The sequence below is a fragment of the Gossypium arboreum genome, chromosome 5 (assembly GCF_025698485.1).
Source record: "Gossypium arboreum isolate Shixiya-1 chromosome 5, ASM2569848v2, whole genome shotgun sequence".
Taxonomy (NCBI): domain Eukaryota; kingdom Viridiplantae; phylum Streptophyta; class Magnoliopsida; order Malvales; family Malvaceae; genus Gossypium; species Gossypium arboreum.
The window spans coordinates 2,329,879-2,350,193 of record NC_069074.1 but is presented as its reverse complement, the minus strand read 5'-3'; the positions used below and the strand labels follow the sequence as shown (position 1 = coordinate 2,350,193).

The 20,315-nt window shown below is 34.6% G+C and overlaps 2 protein-coding genes and 1 long non-coding RNA gene across 4 annotated transcripts; all 3 read right to left on the bottom strand.

The window, feature by feature from the left end:
* Positions 1-816: 816 nt before the first annotated feature.
* LOC108481834 (uncharacterized) lies at positions 817-2,115 on the bottom strand. 2 transcript variants are annotated; one of them, XR_008283034.1, is made up of 2 exons: positions 1,325-2,109; positions 817-1,060 (listed from the first exon to the last, which is right to left on the bottom strand). XR_008283034.1 is itself a non-coding variant. In XM_017784913.2 (2 exons), exons 1-2 carry the CDS (start codon positions 1,756-1,758, stop codon positions 1,047-1,049), a joined length of 303 nt encoding a protein of 100 aa, XP_017640402.1. In that variant the 5' UTR covers positions 1,759-2,115; the 3' UTR covers positions 817-1,046. The 2 variants fall into 2 exon arrangements, 1 of the variants encoding a protein (XP_017640402.1); XM_017784913.2 differs by having other exon boundaries at positions 1,470-2,115.
* Positions 2,116-3,264: 1,149 nt separating this feature from the next.
* On the bottom strand, positions 3,265-6,372 carry LOC108454580 (eukaryotic initiation factor 4A-9). Its single transcript, XM_017753086.2, has 5 exons — positions 6,179-6,372; positions 5,586-5,652; positions 5,276-5,382; positions 4,537-4,967; positions 3,265-4,273 (listed from the first exon to the last, which is right to left on the bottom strand). The coding sequence occupies exons 2-5, from the start codon at positions 5,648-5,650 to the stop codon at positions 3,638-3,640; spliced, it is 1,239 nt and encodes a 412-aa protein (XP_017608575.1). The 5' UTR covers positions 5,651-5,652; positions 6,179-6,372; the 3' UTR covers positions 3,265-3,637.
* Positions 6,373-18,714: 12,342 nt separating this feature from the next.
* Positions 18,715-19,611, bottom strand: LOC128292767 (uncharacterized). Its single transcript, XR_008282678.1, has 2 exons — positions 19,578-19,611; positions 18,715-18,881 (listed from the first exon to the last, which is right to left on the bottom strand). It is a non-coding gene; the product is annotated as an uncharacterized LOC128292767 (long non-coding RNA).
* Positions 19,612-20,315: the final 704 nt, after the last annotated feature.

Sequence of the window (20,315 nt, the reverse complement as noted above, 5' to 3'; positions counted from 1 at the left end):
TAATATATTATTATCAACGGTTAAATACTTTGTGCTTAGGAAAATTGTGTACATAATTTTAATACAATTGTCTCTCAAAATATTAACATCGTTGATTAAATTTCACTTAATATTTTTCGTAATAAGAAAATCTTAAAGACAATAGAAAAGAGGAGTAATAATAATAACTTACTAAAATAATTTTTCTGTCCTCTAAAATTGGCTCTAAACATTTAGCACCCATAGACGAATATGCATAATACATGAAGACATTCATGTATGTTACATTGTTTATGAATATAAACTTTCGCATTCACATGTTAAAACTACAGATTAGATAGAAATTAAATTGAAAAACCATTTCATTTAATTGAACCCAAGTTCATTAGCTCATAGTTCAAATCATAAAATAAGATTATGATTTATGATTCATGTTTGAAATTTTTTACATTAATTTGAGTTTTTTCCCATTCACCTATACTTTGTTTTAAATGTTTAATTACACACGTTAATTTACAACCTCTAATAAAATTTAAACATGTTTTACAACACCATAAACTGCATTAGAATTTTTTTAAAACAAGCTGAGATCTTTTAAACTTTTTTGAACTGGGTTGATGTTGGGTTAGTATAGATCAGATATATACCTCAAAGTTGAAATTCTATGGAGATGATGGGAGACGAAACTCTCAAACATGACAGGAAAATTGCAGATAAAGCAATGGCACTCCATACTGGGACTGCTTGGGTTGTAGAAAGGTAATGACAAATGGAGGAATATTGCAGAAAAAAGCAGAAGACAATGTAATTAGAAACCAAACAGTCGATTCGCAGATATATGCTAAACTCATAATACTATAAGTTCATTATAAGATAAGATCCAACATCATCTGCAATCTTTTCCCCTATCCTAGTCCCATTTCCCAGCCTAAAAGTTCAAATAAGGCTTAATAGTAGATATATTTGTCTACAGCAACCAAGCATCAAATGCTTACTCCAAATACAATACAATATGCAGATGACGTAAATTCCTTGAAAACAACTGCTGAAGAAGCCTATGCTTACAGCTAATCAAACCTCCCTACACAAGTGAATCAACACAGTTATTAACATCAATAACCTAACTGACCCCATTTCTGATCATAAGTCCACCAAGAATTTGAAAGAATTTATAACATGTGGATATACACCCATAAAAGATTTTCCAATTAACAGAACAGCAGGAACTGAACTGAATTTACAATCAAGCTAGGCAAAATGTGGCCAATCTCATCAACAACTTTATATAAAATCTTCCTTTTACCAAAAAAAAAATTGAAACATAATTTTTTTTTTTCACAAATACCTTGAATACAAGCAAGAAAAACATAAAGAAGAGAGCAACAGGGAACAAGAGCCCAACTACCAAAATCACCACCATCCATAGACAACTTGTGTGTACTTATCTTTAAGCCACCTAAAGCTTCTCCTCAAGGACCCTTTGACCTTACCTTCCACACTGTACATCTTGTAGCTGGCAACCCTTTTCTTCCTCTGGAATTCAGGGTCACCAAAGCTCCATGGATTCGAAGAAGATGAGGCTGAAGTACTCTTCCCTTTCTTCAACTTGAAGTCCCTGTTGTTCCCCGAGTTGTAGTTGTTAGCCATCTGGGACTGTGCATAGGCAGCAGCACTATGGCACCTGAGGTCATAAGAAGCTGAAGGCCTAGGTGGTCCATGGTAAGTGTCCAGCTGCATCATTCCATTGCCATATGACCTTGATCTGTTGTAATCTTCCATGTTGGATTTTTGGTAGGCTCAAGACAGATAGATTCCAGAAGGTAGTGGCCTGGTGAGTGGTTTTGTTTTGGTAGTTGAGTTTCTTTTGATCTTGACAGGTAAGGGAAGGAACAAGAATAATAGAAATGGTGGGTTCCTATCAAGAGTAGAAAAAAGTTTACGGAGGTGATAATATAGTTATAAACTGATATTTTGGATTAATTTAAGGCTAGCATTTGCTACTTTTCCGTTTTTTTCCCCATTTTGCTAATCCTGTGACCGACTTTGGGAGACACCTATATTCGGCGTGTTTAACGGGGAATCATGTTGTCCTATGCCTACAACAATTATTTATGTTCTCCTAGTTCTTAGTACTATACATTTGCATTGACCAGTCGTACTCTGAAGCAGAACCTATTTAATATTTATTATGTCAACTTTTTTGGGTTGCTTAAGGAGCTTTACCAATGTTTTTTTCTATCTTGCCCTGTGTTTGCTATTCTTTTAAGCCTATTCCTAACAACAGAGGCTGAGACTGAAAGTGGTGGAACAACTTTTGCTGCACTTTAATTAAGTTGCTGTTAAACTGTGCCTTTCATTCAACTCCTTTTCTTTACGTTTGCCTCATCAATAATCACTCCTGACTACCCTAAACCAAAAGCCAAGTTGTGGTCATTGTATGATGCTTGTTTCACAAACTAAAACCAGCTCACTAATCCAACTCATACCCTTTGAAGCAGTCCAAGAACTCAGCTAAATACTTCTTTTAATCTTTTTTCTTCTTACTCGTTGAAAGCTTGAGATGAGAGATTTATGCATTCTCAAAATGCTTTCTTAAATAATTTTGGAATTACTTTCTGATATGAAATGAAACCAATGGCTAAGCAAACGAATGGCCATCCCTCATTTGTAAAATTTCAGTACCTTTCTTTTTTTTTCTTTATTTTGAGGGGCACTAAAGTTGGTAGAAAAATAAAGCTAGCACCTTTTTTCATATGCTTTACAAAAGCTAAATCGGCATTCTACCCTCCCAAGTGATAGTGATAAGGTGCATCAGGATCCACAAAAGTTATCAACTTGACTAATTGTAGGGCTATAGGCCTTTACCCCTTGCCTGCAGTGCAGGTTGAAAGGGATTAAGTGAAACAAGGTGCCATCCAAAAGGCTCAAGAGTCAAAAAGACATGACCAAGAAATAGTCTAGCCAGTATCTTACTTTGTGCAGGTAGATCACACAATCTTAAATTAGCTGTACAGCACTTTTGTAAAGAGAATGAACAGATGCCATCGAACATACATTCATGTTTCACAAAATTTTGAACCCGACAAATGATGAGGCTAGGGAAGCCAGACAACTCCACGACTCCGAATTTGTCATTAGGTATTGATACAGAGAGGAGCAGAATATTTCGACAGCTGAAACTTTAAAGAATGATAAATAAAATGGGCAACAATGCCTAGATGACTAGAAGCCACCTAAAGAGGTTTACATTAATCTACTGTCACTACTTTCCTGATCAGATCCAAATTCTCAAACAAAAATATGCTATTGAAATAGAAAGATAGGGGAGACGAAAAACTTACCATAAAGGCAAGTCCAATGAACTAAAATAATCACGTTCCCATTCTACATAATCCCCCCTCAAGTCTCACATACAGAAACTACAGATGGAAAGAAATAAGAACATAGATAAAACAACATGATTTAGAATAAACTAGAAAAATACTACAGACATTTCTTGCTTAGACACACACCAAATCAAAATTTGAACATTGGGTTTTTTATATGGTAATGGGAGCTCAACTAAATCTGCAGGAACGAAATCCCTCCCAGTTGTAACCGGACCTCCTAAACTTTGTCATTCCCAGAGAGCCATTTACCTAGCCAGCCCGAACCAGAATCAAATTAGATCAGCAACATTTGATGGCAGCTCCTCAATTACAACATTATAAAACCTCTGGATGTCATATAGCATCCTCTCATCATCTGTGGTTACAAAGTTGATGGCAACACCTTTTCTCCCAAATCTTCCACTACGACCAATTCGATGAAGGTAGTTCTCTGGTTGTGTTGGGAGATCATAATTGATCACAAGAGAGACTTGCTGAACATCAATACCACGAGCTAAGAGATCAGTGGTGATAAGCACGCGAGAGGATCCAGATCGGAATTCCCGCATGATAATGTCCCTCGCATTTTGGTCCATATCTCCATGGGTAGCAGACACTGTATGGTCACGGCTACGCATCTTATCTGTAAGCCAATCAACCTTACGCCTAGTGTTCACAAAAATGACACTTTGGGTGATTGCTAAGGTCTCATAGAGATCACACAGTGTCTCAAGCTTCCATTCCTCCTTCTCAACATTGACATAAAATTGCTTGATACCCTCAAGGGTAAGCTCATCACGCTTCACCAGAATCCTCACAGGTTTGTTCATGAACTTCCTTGTGATTTCTAGGGCTTCAGGAGGCATTGTAGCAGAAAACACTCCTACTTGAATTTTAGGTGGCAATAACTGGAAAATATCATAGATCTAGCACATGCGAACAAATTAGTCAACAAAACAACAAATGGAAAAACAGAGATACAAAGAAAAAAGCTAGGAAAAAACCGACAAAATTCCTACATCCAAAATACTAGAATGCTAAGAGGAAAAAGACTTCCTCTCAAGCACAAACATGCAAAAACCTGCCTAAATATTCATTATATCCAATAAGTAGCTTTCTAACTAGAGCCATCATCTTCTAGGCAAAGCACAAGAAATAATACATACAGCTTATAAGTGAAAAAAAGGACCTGATCCTTGAAGCCTCTTGAGAGCATTTCATCAGCTTCATCCAAAACAAACATTTTTATATGATCAGGGCGGAGAGATTGTCGCCTCAACATGTCAAAAACACGGCCAGGTGTACCAACAACCACATGAACCCCACTGGAGAGAATTCGTTGATCTTCACGAACACTGGTCCCACCTACACAAGCATGAACCTTGACACCAAGGTAATCACCTAATGCCCGCATGACCTTCTCAATTTGTTGTGCTAGTTCACGGGTCGGTGCAAGGACCAATGCTTGGCACTGAACTAAGCTGTAGTCAAGCTGCTGTAGAATTCCAGAGCAAAAAGTTGCAGTTTTTCCTGTTCCGGATTGTGCTTGTTGAATTACATCAAGTCCCTTGCAAAAGGGTACAATTCCTCTTTGCTGAATTGCAGATGGCTTCTCAAAACCTTCACGGAAAATTTTGACTTAGCAAGCATACATGTAAAGGGTCAATTCTTGAACAATACAAAGAAATGAAGCTGCCACTAGATCATGAAAGCCTATATTTTTCACCATCGCAAATCACATGATCTTAACTGGCAGATATATAAGCTAAAAGCCTAAATTGGTAACAAGGTAATTGATTTTGAATCACCTGCAAGGCGTGATAAGATTTAACAGTGCTACCTCATATAGTAAAGAATGATGGTATCCTCTCTGCAACCTTCAGGATTTTTTTATTATTAACAAAGTACTTGAAATATATCCAACTTACCATAAGCATAAATGCCCCTAAGAAGATTTTCTTGCAATCCCATAACATCAAAAGTGTCATAAACCTCATCATATGAGGTAAAGAAATCTTGCCCCACAGCTTCAAGTCTGCTCATATCAATGTACCGAACAAAGCCTTAGAATTCTTCCAATAAAATCAGAACTCAAAAGCTTAGCAAACTATAAAAGCGCCAGTTAAATAATCAAATAAACCATGAAGAAACCTTAAAAAAAAAAAAAAACCTTCATTTACCACCAATGAATCTGAAAACCAAATGCCTAGAAACAGCACAAGGAAACAGTAAACTTACTCGTCCATTTTAGCATCATACTGGCGAGCATCAAATTGAGAACCCTCTGGAGCTGCAGCAGCCATGACTACAAATAGCAACCCATATTTAAATAACTCATACATAATTACAAATTTAATATCTGACTTAAAGTGGCAGTCTTGCCAGAAAAAGCCAAAGCATCAAGCTGAAGACAGTTCAGTTTGGTCTTAATCAGAACAATTAACCAAGGCAACACATGAACTTCACCCATCTTCTATTCGCATATGGAGCTAAATGCCAACAAGGTCGCTGATCGTTTATATAAAGCAAAAACAGTATACGTAAACCTAGTTTCTACAAGTAACACAAGAAATTTAGACGTTTGAAGTACTTTTGGATGAATAAGCTGCAATGATTCAGAAAAAGAACAACAATCCAAGTATCGAAAAAAGATCTGTCTGATTAAAGTAAAACTCGTAGCTAAAACAACAAAATCCAGCTGGTTTCCGTTCTTACATGTTGATTCCACAAGAAAAGAGGATACCAAAAAGAAAAGTCATAATGCTAAGAAAATACTGAGCATAAGCTGAACTAGAGAAAGGGTAAAAAGGATAGAAAAAAAAAAGAATTACCTGATAATAAGGATGATTGAGAGACGATAGATAGCTTACTGGGGTGATGTTTTGGGGGTTAGGGTTTTGGCCCCAAACTCCTTGGATCTCTGTCTCTGTGCAAGTAAGGGAGAGGGAGAGGGTGTAGTTATCAGCTATTGTGACTTTCGTAAGACTGACATGGAAAAAGAAACCCTCAAAAGGGATATTTGTTTTGACGATATTGCCCCCTTTTATTTCATTCTACGCCGTCGTTTCATTATCGTTGTTGATTCTATAAATTTAATACTACTAGAATAAATAAATAACCAGTCAGTACACCTGTTCATGATTAGGTTATCTGTCTAGTTTTGAAAATTAATTTGTTTGAAATTTTGAAATGTTTAAGTAAATATATTAGGCTTGAAAAATAAATTTTGATAAAAAATTTATATCCATTTATAATATGGACTGAGCTCGGATCTTAAATGTTCAAGCTCGGATCTTAAATGTTTAAGTTCAATTTAGTTAATTCATTTTTAAGTTTATAATATTTTATATTATATTAATTTTATATATTATATAATTTTAAAAATTAGAAAAATAATATCGTTAAACTTAAAATAGTCTTGAGTTATTCTTTTGTAAATATGAGTGAGTTTGAATAAAATTTTAAATTTATATTTCAAACTAAATTAAACCGAACCTAAACAAATATAAAATATATTAATATTATATGTAGACCCAATCTATGAGCATGTTAGAATTTTATGGATTTGTATTTTGTCGAAAATCTCTATAACCTTTAAAAGTTTTTCGGTTATTTGTTTCAATTTAACGTCGGAAAATATCTTTCGTTCTTTTTTTACATATTAACGTCGGAAAGTTTTTCTCTATTGTAATAATCTGGCTTGTGATGTTTGTTTATATATATATATATATATTTTGTTCTTATGGTCTGATAATTGTTATGACTTATGAGTCAGGTAAGGCGTTGTTTGGTTTGTTTTATTACACTAATTTGTGCTGACTTTTGTGATCAGTGTCTGAATTCGGTTTGCTGATAATGTTTGGTAAGAAGTGATTAGAGAGATTGAATATTTTTTAGTAGGGTGTTGATACTTGAGTTAAAATTAAATTAATTAATTTAATTTAAATAATCGGTCAATGGTCGAATTTAGTTTAGTTGGAGGGCGGTTAATAATTTTTTAAAATTTTAATATCGGTTATTTCAGTTTGAAATTAGGTAATTGACCGAACTAACCAATTAATCAAAATAAATAATATATATTATATATGTAACACCCCTCGCCCGCATCCGACGCCTGGACGGGGTTCGAGGTGCTACCTGACTTTTACTAACACTTCCATACTAAACAGGGCCATGAAGTCTCAAATAATTAAAAACTTTTCTTTTCACATGCAATCTGTCCTTTATGCGAGCTTACGAGGCCCAATACATGCATTCGGGGTGGTTCAGGACCCAACTGAGAACTCATGAAAAACTTAAGAAATTTCTTGTATCAAGGCTCCACACGCCCGTGTAGGTATAGAACACACGTCCGGGTGCTAAGGACACGCCCGTGTCCCGAACCTATGTCCAAAACCTGGACAAATACAAGGCTATTTTCCAAGCCATTTTGTCACACTCACAACACATTCACGCATACTTATACAATAGCATACAAATGGCAAAATTAGGCACTTAAACCTTCCTAACATGACATGACCATGGTAATTTCACATGCAACCATTACAATAAGTTTTTCTTTCATCTTTACCATATTAATGCTATAGCTATCAACATGTCATCAAACCTCATGTCCATCACAAAGCATGCATAATCATATCCACAAACCATTCAAGAAGCATTATTAACTATTTACCAATCACTTAATCCTGCATTAGTTATTAGCTCATCAATGAATCTCAATTCAATCTCTAGGCATACATGTTGTAAGCCACATCACAAGAGATAATAATATACATGCATAAGAATAATCATATGGGCCCATAACGATATTAGCCGACATAGGCCAATTTACATGACTAATACTACATTAATAACAAGCCAATGTCTTTGGCTAAATCATAATATTACATACTCACATTAAAACCCTATACATGCCATAAACTAGAATCACTTGAGTTTACTTACGCCGATAGCGTTAACTCGACAGTGTGATAATATCTCTGACGGCCTCCAACCCGAGCTAACCTGGAAACTCTAGAAAACATGGGAAAGAAGGGGGGTAAGCTTTCGCTTAGTAAGTTCATATGAAAACAATAAGCAACTCATTAACTTGTTTTATCAATGTTTACAACATATTCTCAAGTTCACTGCAAGCTCTCTTCCTGAGCAACAGTCACTAAATTATTTATATCTGGAGCTACGAAACTCCAAATTAAGTTTCGTTAATTTTTCCTGAAACTAGACTTATTTTCCTTTCTTCCTTAAAATTTTCAGAATTTTTGGTTAAGCCAAATAGTACAGTTTATTCCTCAAAGTTACCCTTGATTCACTGTCTGACAGTTCCGACCCTTCTGTACTAAAGTTCAATTATCTCATAGTACAAGACTCGAATAATGTTCTCGTCTATTTCTCTTGAAACTAGACTCATATGTCTACTTACTAATTTTTTTCTAGAATTTTTGGTTGGGCCAATTAGTACAGTTTATTAGTTAAAGTCTCCCCTATTTTAGGGTATGACCACTCTGACCCCTGTGCACTACAAACCAAATTTCTCCCTGTAAAAAATTCCAACGACCATGGAATTTATTTCCCCTAAAAATAGACTCAATAAGGAATCCATGCATGTAAGGTATGACTCTTAATAATTTTTGTACAATTTTTGGTGAATTTCTAAAGTCAGAAAAGGGGATCTCGAATTCATTCAGACCCTGTTTCACAAGAATTCAAATATCACACAATATGGAATTCTTTTTCTTCACCTGTTTCTTTCATGTGAAAATAGACTCATTAAGCTTTAATCCCATATTTTATTCTGCCTCTTAACTCATTTTCCACTATTTTTAGTGTATTTTCAAAGTTACACTACTGCAGTAACTCAAATTTGTCAAGGCTAAATTACTCATTCATAATCATTGTTCACAAAATTAATACAACATCGTTTGTATAATCATCACCGAGACATTCATATCACATTTTCATTTACCATCTTACCATATTGTTGTTATGTCGAGTTTTTAACCCGAGGGTTAAGTACATACCTGTTCAAAGTATCCATTTCACAACATTTACCAATACGTCCCTTTCATCTCGAGTATTCCTCCATTTGAGTAGAATTTTACCCGTTGAACACATCGGAATATAATTCGGATACATGGAAAGTTTGCACATAAGTGCCACATATGTAGCCAAGCTACAATGTAACCCGCCCATAAGTGAACTCGGACTCAACTAAACGAGCTCGGGCGTTCGCATCTATAAGTGAACTCGGACTCAACTCAACGAGCTCGGATGCCTAGTAACATCTCACGAACTCAGACTCAACTCAACGAGTTCGAACATTCGCATCCATAAGTGAACTCGGACTCAACTCAACGAGTTCGGATGCTCGACCATCCTAGTGACATGTCACTTGTATCCTAATCTATTCCTAAGGTTCAAACGGGATTTTTCTCGAACACATATCCTTGCCATCTTCCGTAAAATACCGAAACCAATACTCGGTAGCACTTTATATTTAATGATAATACACATAACTTGCATTTTATTCAAAATAACCACAAAGCATATATTTAATGATAAAAATCAGCATATCATATATTTAACATCAATAACTTAAAATAACAATTATGCTACATTATTTACACATGAACTTACCTCGATACCACAAAGGTGAAAAAAAAGACGTAATTATCCCTTAATCGATTTCTTTCCGTTCTAGGTCCAAATCTCGATTTTCATCATCTAAAATATCACATTCAACTTATTAAAACAATGTACTGATCAAATTAGTCCATTGACACACTTGAGCAATTTTTTACAATTTTGCCCCTATATTTTGCCAAAATTACCAAATTACCCCTAGGCTCGTAAAATAATTTTTATCACATTTCTTTACTCCTTGAGTCTAGATGAACCATTTTCATAACTATAGCAACTCATAATTTCAACTATTTCACACATTTACAACTCATTTTACAACTTAGCAATCTTGCCCTTTTTAAGGTGTTTTCATGCAATTTCTTTCACAAAAGTTGTTTATTAGACAACTAGGACTCATAATCTTCCATAAAAACACAACAAACAACACATTTACTCTCATGGCAAAACCCTAGACTCTTCATCATTTTGCAAAATAGTCCCCTCTTATGAAAGCTCATGCTTTAGGGGTTCCAAAAATGTAAAAATCATCAAGCAAATACATTAAAATCACTTACAAGAAAGTGAAATATGTTGCTGAAACTTTCCAGCTTCAAAGCCCTGGTGAAGGAGAAGAGAAAAATGATAGCTTTTTTGTAACGCCCCTTACCCGAGACCGTTGCCGGAGTCGAGCACAAGGCACTACTAAACTTATTTGAGCACTTAACCAAATTTAGATAATTTATATAATACTTTTCAGACAAGCTGTCCAACTGTGTCATAGTTGCTAAATAATTCATATCTCGAGTTATAAAACTAGAAATCCAAATCCGTAAATTTTATCTGAATTTATACTCATATATCTAATTACCAATTTTTTTCTATAATTTTTGGTCAAGCCAATTAGTACAGTTTATTATTTAAAATCTCCCCTGTTTCAGGGTTTGACTACTCTGACCTTTGTGTATTACGAATCAGATATCTCTCTGTACAGAGCTTCAATGACTATGCCGTTTGTCTCTAATAAAACTAGACTCAATAAGGAATCTGTACATATAAAGTATGACTTCTAATTATCTTTGTAAAATTTATGGTGAATTTCCAAAGTCAGAACAGGGGATCCAAAAATCGCTCTGGCCCTGTTTCACAAAAATTTAAACATCTCATAAAATATAGCTCATATACCTGTTTTGCTTCTTCCATATGAAAATAGACTCATCAAGATTCGATTCCATAATTTATTCATTATTTAATTCCATTTCTACTATTTTTAGTGATTTTTCAAAGTGAAACTACTGCTACTTACGAAAACTGTTTTAGTACAAATATTGTTAACTAGTTTATAACATCTTTACTTCAATTCATTAAAACTCTATACATGCCATATAAATCTTTAAACATAAAACAAAACTACCGAATTGATCTGAATAGTGTGCCCTGTTGTGTTGATCCGATCTACCCACTTCACTTCAAGTCAATCTACATAAAATATTAAACACACACAAGTAAGCTTATTGAAGCTTAGTAAGCTCATAGGCATATAAACACAAATCATATCAAATATCGTACACAATCATATATCTATTAGTTTAACTATTTCATCCTCCAAATCACAATTTCATTAATAACTCATTGGAATAATTTCCATATGGCAACTCACAATTTAACTCCCTTAGGCCCATTTCTCATTTACTTCATTGTCAAATTAGGGAACAATAAGGGAATTGAGTGCTTCATTATCACATTGCCATAGTAAACCATGGACTTTCACATTGATACGCATCACACACAAGCCATAGCCTTGCCATGGTCTTACACGGTTCACATATCATACCGAAGCCATATCCTGCACATGGTCTTATACTAATCACATTATCACATTATCTCGATGCCATAGCCCACTATGGTCTTATCTGAGTCACATTATCACATTGCACCGATGCCATAGCCCAGCTATGGTCTTAAACGGGCACACTTGTCACATATGTTTCATCAACTCATCGTGGTCACGAATAGAAGCACTCAAATCCATTGTTCCTACTAATTTGTACTTTTAGTTACACATTATTCATTAGTTAATGCAAATTGATAGTATTCATCAACAATAAAATACTTTAACAATCATAATATTTTCATATCAAAACATTGAACTTTGCCATATGAACTTACCTGGACTAATTTGTAAAAGTCGTAGAAATTGTGGACTATTCTTGAATTTTCTCCTTTCCACGATTCGATTCGTTTTCTTGATCTATAATTATAAAATCATTCCTTCATTAGCATCCATTTCAATTCTATTTCACTTCACAATTTATGCTGTTCAAATTTTGAAATTGCACTTTTACCCCAAAATTTACAATTTTCACAATTTAGTCCTTCTCAATTCACCCATCAATTGAACTAATTTTCTCAATTAACACTTTATTTTATCATTATAAACTATTTCAAAACCTTTTATATTCTTAATTTCAACAGAAACCTTCAATTCATAACTTTTTCACAATTAGGTCCTAAATATCATTTCCTATCAAAATCACTTAATAAAACCACCTTAATATAAAATTAGAACTTAAATTTCATAATAATTCATCATAAAATTCCTTATCCATCCAGGGTAACTTCCAATTTCACCCATAAAATCAAAAACTAATGAATTCTACAAGTGGACCTAATTGTAAAAGTCATAAAAACATAAAATTATCAAGAAAAGTAAGAATTAAACTCACATGATGTAAAATATGAAAACCAGCTTTCTCCAGACCTTCTATGGCGTTTTAGCTGAGAAAATATGAAGAAATGTCTAGATTTTTCAATTACATCATTATTTAACTATTAACTTTTATGCTATTTCCAATTTTGCCCTTGTTCACATTGTTTTCTTGCTTATTTCATACCCAAACCGTCCAGCCATTAACCTTTGGGTCTAATTGCTCTTTAAATCCATCTTTTAAATACTTAAGCTATTTACTCACAATTTAACAAATTTTATGCTATTTTCAATTTAGTCCTTTTAATTAATTAGCCATCCAAACGTTAAAATTTTCTAACGAAACTTTAATACTAACTCAATGACACTCCATAAATATTTATAAAAATATTTATAGCTCGATTTTCAACTTTGAGGTCTCGATACCTCATTTTTGACCCGCTTGACCTAATAAATTCTTTTAATTCACTAATTTCACCATTTCACAAATTCTTCTAAATTCTTACTTGACTCATAAATATTAAATTACTATCTTGTTCAATCTTATTTGTCGAATTTAGTGATTTCAAATCACCATTTCGACACCACTTGAAAATTAAGTAGTTATAACTCTCCCCTTTAAAAATTTCGTCCTCGAAATTTGTTACCAACATGATTTGGATATTGTGATCTCATTGACTCCTCTGTTTTCCAGGTTGCCTCCTCCAATCCATGTCGATGCCATAACACTTTTACTAACGGTACTCGTTTATTCCGTAGTTCTTTAACTTCCCGAGCTAATACTTTCACCGGTTCCTCCTAATAAGTCATATCGATTGTAGCTCTATCTCAAGATGAGGAATCACATGTGAAGGGTCGATCTATATCGTCTCAACATAGATACATGAAATACATTATGGATCTTCTCAAGTTCGGAGGCAAGGCCAATCTATAAGCTACCGGACCGATCCTCTCAATGATTTCAGATGGTCCGATAAATCGTGGACTAAGCTTTCCTTTTCTACCAAACCGTAAAACTTTCTTCCACGGAGAAACTTTCAAGAACACACGATCACCCACATTGAACTCTATATCTCTTCTTTTCAAATCAGATACGACTTTTGACGATCGGAAGCGACTTTCAAACTTTCCGAATAATCTGAACTTTCTCTTTAGTTTCCGAATTAAATCCACTTCGACTAATTTCGATTCACTTAATTCGACCAATACAACGGGTTCTACACTTCCTTCCATACTGAGCTTCAAACGGTGCCATTTTGATACTAGCTTGATAACTGTTATTATAAGCAAATTCAATTTAAAGGTAAGTACCTTTCCCACCGCCATCGAACTCGAGTATACAACACCTTAACATATCTTCCAAAATCAATCACTCGCTCGATTGTCCATCTGTCTGAGGGTGAAAAGTTGTACTAAATTTTAACTTAGTACCTAAAGCTTCCTCGTAGTTTATTCCAAAATCTCAAGTAAACCTCGAATCTCGATCGAAATAATTGATGTCGGCACCCCATGTAATCTCACAATTTCGACACATAAAATTCGCTAACTTATCAAGTGAAAAATCATTCGATCGGAATAAAATGCGCCGATTTAGTTAATCTCTACTATCACCCAAATCGAATCTTTTTTTCTTGAGTCACCGGCAATCCAGATACAAAATCCATCGTCACATGTTCCCACTTCCATTCGGAATCATTACGGGTTGTAACAAACCCGTAGGCACTTGATGTTCAACTTTTACCGTTGATGATTAAACATTTTGCCACAAATTCACAAATTTCCGGTTTCATACCAGCCACCAATACATTTTTTTCAAATCACAATACATCTTCGTACTACCCGGATGAATCGAGTACATACTACTATGAGCCTCTGATAAGATATCCTTCTTCAATTCTAGATTATTCGGGACACAAATTCTATTACGATGGTATAACATACCACTATTATCAATAGAGTAATCTAAGTTCAAATTATCCCGAACCATTTGTCGTTTCAACACCAACTTCGGATCTTCATCTTGCAATTCCGAATTCGTTGAAAGAATCTGGTTTTGTCTTTAATTCAACTAATATAGAACCATTTTCATTAACATAAAATGAGCATTTAACGCCCGAAGAGCAAATAATGATGATTTCCGACTAAGTGCATCTGCCACTACATTTGCCTTACCCGGATGATAATCAATGATAAGATCGTAATCTTTCAACAGCTCTAACCATCGCCTCTGTCTCAAATTTAGCTCTTTCTGAGACATTAAATATTTCAAACTTTTATGGTATGTATACACATAACATTTCTCTCCATATAGGTAGTGTCTCCAAATTTTTAAAGCAAATACTATGACAGCTAACTTAAGATCATGTGTAAGGTAGTTCCTCTCATGTGGTTTCAACTGTCGAGAAGCATATGCTACAACTTTTCCTGATTGCATCAATACACAACCTAAACCATTCAGAGACGCATCACTATATACTACATATGGCACACCTGATTCAGGCTGAGTTAACACCAGAGCCTCTGTCAACATTTTCTTTAATTGATCAAAACTTTGTTGGCACTCATCAGACCATACAAACTCAACATTCTTCTGTAATAATTTAGTTATCGGTGAAGCAATCAGTGAAAAATCTTTCACAAATCGACGATAGTAACCAGCTAATCCAAGGAAACTTCGCACTTAGTAACATTCTTTGGAGTTTTCCAATTAATCACCACGACACCTTACTCGGATCTACCAGTATACCATCAATCGACACAATGTGACCCAAGAATCCCACTTCATGAAGCCAAAATTCACATTTACTAAATTTTGCATATAACTGTTTTTCCTTAATATCGTAGTACAATTCTCAAGTCTTGAGCATGCTCGGATTTCGTCTTTGAATAAATCAAGATATCGTCAATAAACACAACCACAAATCTATCTAGGTAAGATGGAAAATTCGATTCATTAAATCCATAAAAGCAAAGCAGGAGCATTTGTCAAACCGAATGGCATAACTAAGAACTCATAATGACCATACCGAGTTCTAAAAGCATTTTCGGTACATCACATTCCTTTACCTTTAATCGATAATACCAGATCGAGATCTATTTTTGAAAACATCTTGTAGCATCCTTAAGTCGATCGAATAAATCATCAATACGAGGCAAAGGATATTTATTTTAATTGTTACCTTATTCACCGCTCGTAATCTATGCACGACCTCAATAAACCATCCTTCTTTTCACAAATAAGACAGTGCACCCTACGGCGACATACTCGGTCGATAAACCCTTTGTCTAATGACTCTTTGCAACTGCGTTTTAACTCTCTTAATTCTGCTGGAGCCATTCTATACGGTGTCACCGATATGGGAGCTGTTCCCGGAAGCACATCTATCACGAACTCAACTTCTCTATCGGGTGGTAACCCTGGTAATTCTTCAGGAAATACATCCATAAATTCATTTACAATAGATAGTTGCTCTAACTTTGATTCAGAACTTCAAGTATCAAGAATATAGGCTAAATAAGCCTCATTTCCTTTACGCAACAATTTCTGAGCAGACATAAAGGAAATCATTCTAACCATGTCATCCAAATTTCCAGACTCAACCAAAATAATGTCTCCTGTTTGACATTCAAGCTAATTCGTTTTTCTCGATAATTCACTATTGCGTCATGTTTCATTAACCAGTCCATGCCCAAGATAACATCAAATTCCCGAAAGGGTAGCAGCATCAAATCAGCGGGGAAATCACAGCCCTTAACTTTCAAAGGGATGTTATGACATATTAAATTAACTACCACACTTTGACCTAACGGATTTGTAACTTGTACATCATAATCAGAGGCTCAACAAATAAGTTCTTTTCAGATGCTAACATAGTGCAAATATATGAATGAGTAGACCCAGGGTCTATTAAAGCATACACAGGAACATCATAAAGATAGAAAGTACCAGCAATTACATCCGGAGTTGTTGCTTCTTCTCTCGCTCGAATGGCATAAGTACTGAAGCAGAGCCCTAACTTCGATCGGCTAGTAGTATCTTTCATACCCGAACGAGTAGCCCTCAGAGTAATCGCTTCCTCGACGAGCGTCTTCCTTTGAGGAAGAATTTTCGGTTTCTCCTCTGCTCCACTTCTTCTACTTGTAATTGGGGACAATCACGAATAAAGTGATCGGTGGCCCCACATTTATAACAAGCCCCTAATTTACTTCTACATTCACCGGGGTGACTTCTTCCACAATGTTGACACTTGGGCCTTTGGGTATTTTGTACACTACCCACACTAACAAAGCAGGTCTGTCGGATGCTTTGTAATCGATTGTCTTGGCCTACTTTTTCCGATCTTTCTGTAATCAAGTGGCTCGATTGAATTCCTCTTTAGATTTCTTCACTGGTAAAGTCGAAAATGACTTAGATGCACTTCTTTTGAAAGATTCTTTACTTATTCTATCTCGTTGCATCTTTTTATTATATACTTCTTCAAGCTTCTGAGCACGATCTGATAGAACAACAAATTCTCATATCTCAATGCCCCCTATCATCATTTTAATCTCATCATTAAACCCTTCTTCAAATCTGATACACATTTCTTCTTCAGTGGGTACTATATCTCGAGCATATTTGCTCAGATAAACAAATTCTCTTTCATATTCAGCCACTGAATTGTTTCCCTGTCGCAAGTCGAGAAATTCTCTTTTCTTCTTATCCAGATATCTTCTACCGACATATTTCTTCTTAAATTCATTTTGAAAAATTCCCAAGTGATCTTCTCGGTAAATAACAATGCTTCTATTGTTTCCCACCAGTTATAAGCTTCTTCTTTCAATAATGACACGGCACATATTAAGTAATCATCCGGTGAGCACGCCATTTGCTTAAAACCCTCATTATACTTTGTAACCAATATTCACTTTAACGGGTCATCGTCTGTTCTTCCCCAAATTCTTCAAATTTCCATGTTTTTCGAGCTTTTCAAATGGAGAACGTTTGCGATTCAGGTTGTTTCGGAGGAGGTGGAGGAGCAACCGGGGTACTACAGATGTTGAGATAGGGGAGGAGGTTATGAGTCTGATTTCTTTCTCGCACATTCTTATTATACCACCGATTCATGAATCCATAAATCATATTTTTGAGTTCTTGTTCTCGCATCAATGAAATCGAGCTTCACTACTTGTTCCTTGTTCGTAGATTTGTACTGCTATTAACTTCTTCTTGCTCAGTTTGTTCGGTCTATCGACATCTTTTCAAATCGAAGATAATCTATAATAAAAACAAGGATTAGATCGGATCATACACAAGACACTATCACTGATTTATATGGCATGTAATTCTAGACACTTTTCACATCATACATATTCCGAGAATCGCTAAACCGAAGCTCGATACCAATAAATGTAACGCCCTTACCCGAGACCGTTGCGGAGTCGAGCACAAGGCACTACTAAACTTATTTGAGCACTTAACCAAATTTAGATAATTTATATAATACTTTTAGACAAGCTGTCCAACTGTGTCATAGTTGCTAAATAATTCATATCTCGAGTTATAAAACTCGAAATCCAAATCCGTAAATTTTCTATGAATTTATACTCATATATATACTTACCAATTTTTTCTAGAATTTTGGTCAAGCCAATTAGTACAGTTTATTATTTAAAATCTCCCTGTTTTAGGGTTTGACTACTCTGACCTTTGTGTATTACGAATCAGATATCTCTCTGTACAGAGCTTCAATGACTATGCCGTTTGTCTCTAATAAAACTAGACTCAATAAGGAATCTGTACATATAAAGTATGACTTCTAATTATCTTTGTAAAATTTATGGTGAATTTCCAAAGTCAGAACAGGGATCCAGAAATCGCTCTGGCCCTGTTTCACAAAAATTTAAACATCTCATAAAATATAGCTCATATACCTGTTTTGCTTCTTCCATATGAAAATAGACTCATCGAGATTCGATTCCATAATTTATTCATTATTTAATTCCATTTCTACTATTTTTAGTGATTTTCAAAGTCAAACTACTGCTACTTACCGAAAACTATTTTAGTACAAATATTGTTAACTAGTTTATAACATCTTTACTTCAATTCATTCAAACTCTATACATGCCATATAAATCTTTAAACATAAAACAAAAACTACCGGAATTGATCTGAATAGTGTGCCCTGTTGTGTTGATCCGATCTACCCACTTCACTTCAAGTCAATCTACATAAAAATATTAAACACACACAAGTAAGCTTATTGAAGCTTAGTAAGCTCATAGGCATATAAACACAAATCATATCAAATATCGTACACAATCATATATCTATTAGTTTAACTATTTCATCCTCCAAATCACAATTTCATTAATAACTCATTGGAATAATTTCCATATGGCAACTCACAATTTAACTCCCTTAGGCCCATTTCTCATTTACTTCATTGTCAAATTAGGGAACAATAAGGGAATTGAGTGCTTCATTATCACATTGCCATAGTAAACTATGGACTTTCACATTGATACGCATCACACACCGAAGCCATAGCCTTGCCATGGGCTTACACGGTTCACATATCATACCGAAGCCATATCCCAGACATGGTCTTATACGGAATCACATTATCACATTATACCGATGCCATAGCCCAGCTATGGTCTTATACGGAGTCACATTATCACATTGCACCGATGCCACAGCCCAGCTATGGTCTTAAACGGGCACACTTGTCACATATGTTTCATCAACTCATCGTGGTCACGAATAGAAGCACTCAAATCCATTGTTCCTACTAATTTGTACTTTTAGTTACACATTATTCATTAGTTAATGCAAATTGATAGTATTCATCAAAAATAAAATACTTTAACAATCATAATATTTTCATATCAAAACATTGAACTTTGCCATATGAACTTACCTGGACTAATTTGTAAAAGTCGTAGAAATTGTGGACTATTCTTGAATTTTCTCCTTTCCACGATTCGATTCGTTTTCTTGATCTATAATTATAAAATCATTCCTTCATTAGCATCCATTTCAATTCTATTTCACTTCACAATTTATGCTGTTCAAATTTTGAAATTGCACTTTTACCCCAAAATTTACAATTTTCACAATTTAGTCCTTCTCAATTCACCCATCAATTGAACTAATTTTTCTCAATTAACACTTTATTTTATCATTATAAACTATTTCAAAACCTTTTATATTCTTAATTTCAATAGAAACCTTCAATTCACAACTTTTTCACAATTAGGTCCTAAATATCATTTCCTATCAAAATCACTTAATAAAACCACCTTAATATAAAATTAGAACTTAAATTTCATAATAATTCATCATAAAATTCCTTATCCATCCAGGGTAACTTCCAATTTCACCCATAAAATCAAAAACTAATGAATTCTACAAGTGGACCTAATTGTAAAAGTCATAAAAACATAAAAATTATCAAGAAAAGTAAGAATTAAACTCACATGATGTAAAATATGAAAACCAGCTTTCTCCAGACCTTCTATGGCGTTTTAGCTGAGAAAATATGAAGAAATGTCTAGATTTTTCAATTACATCATTATTTAACTATTAACTTTTATGCTATTTCCAATTTTGCCCTTGTTCACATTGTTTTCTTGCTTATTTCATACCCAAACCGTCC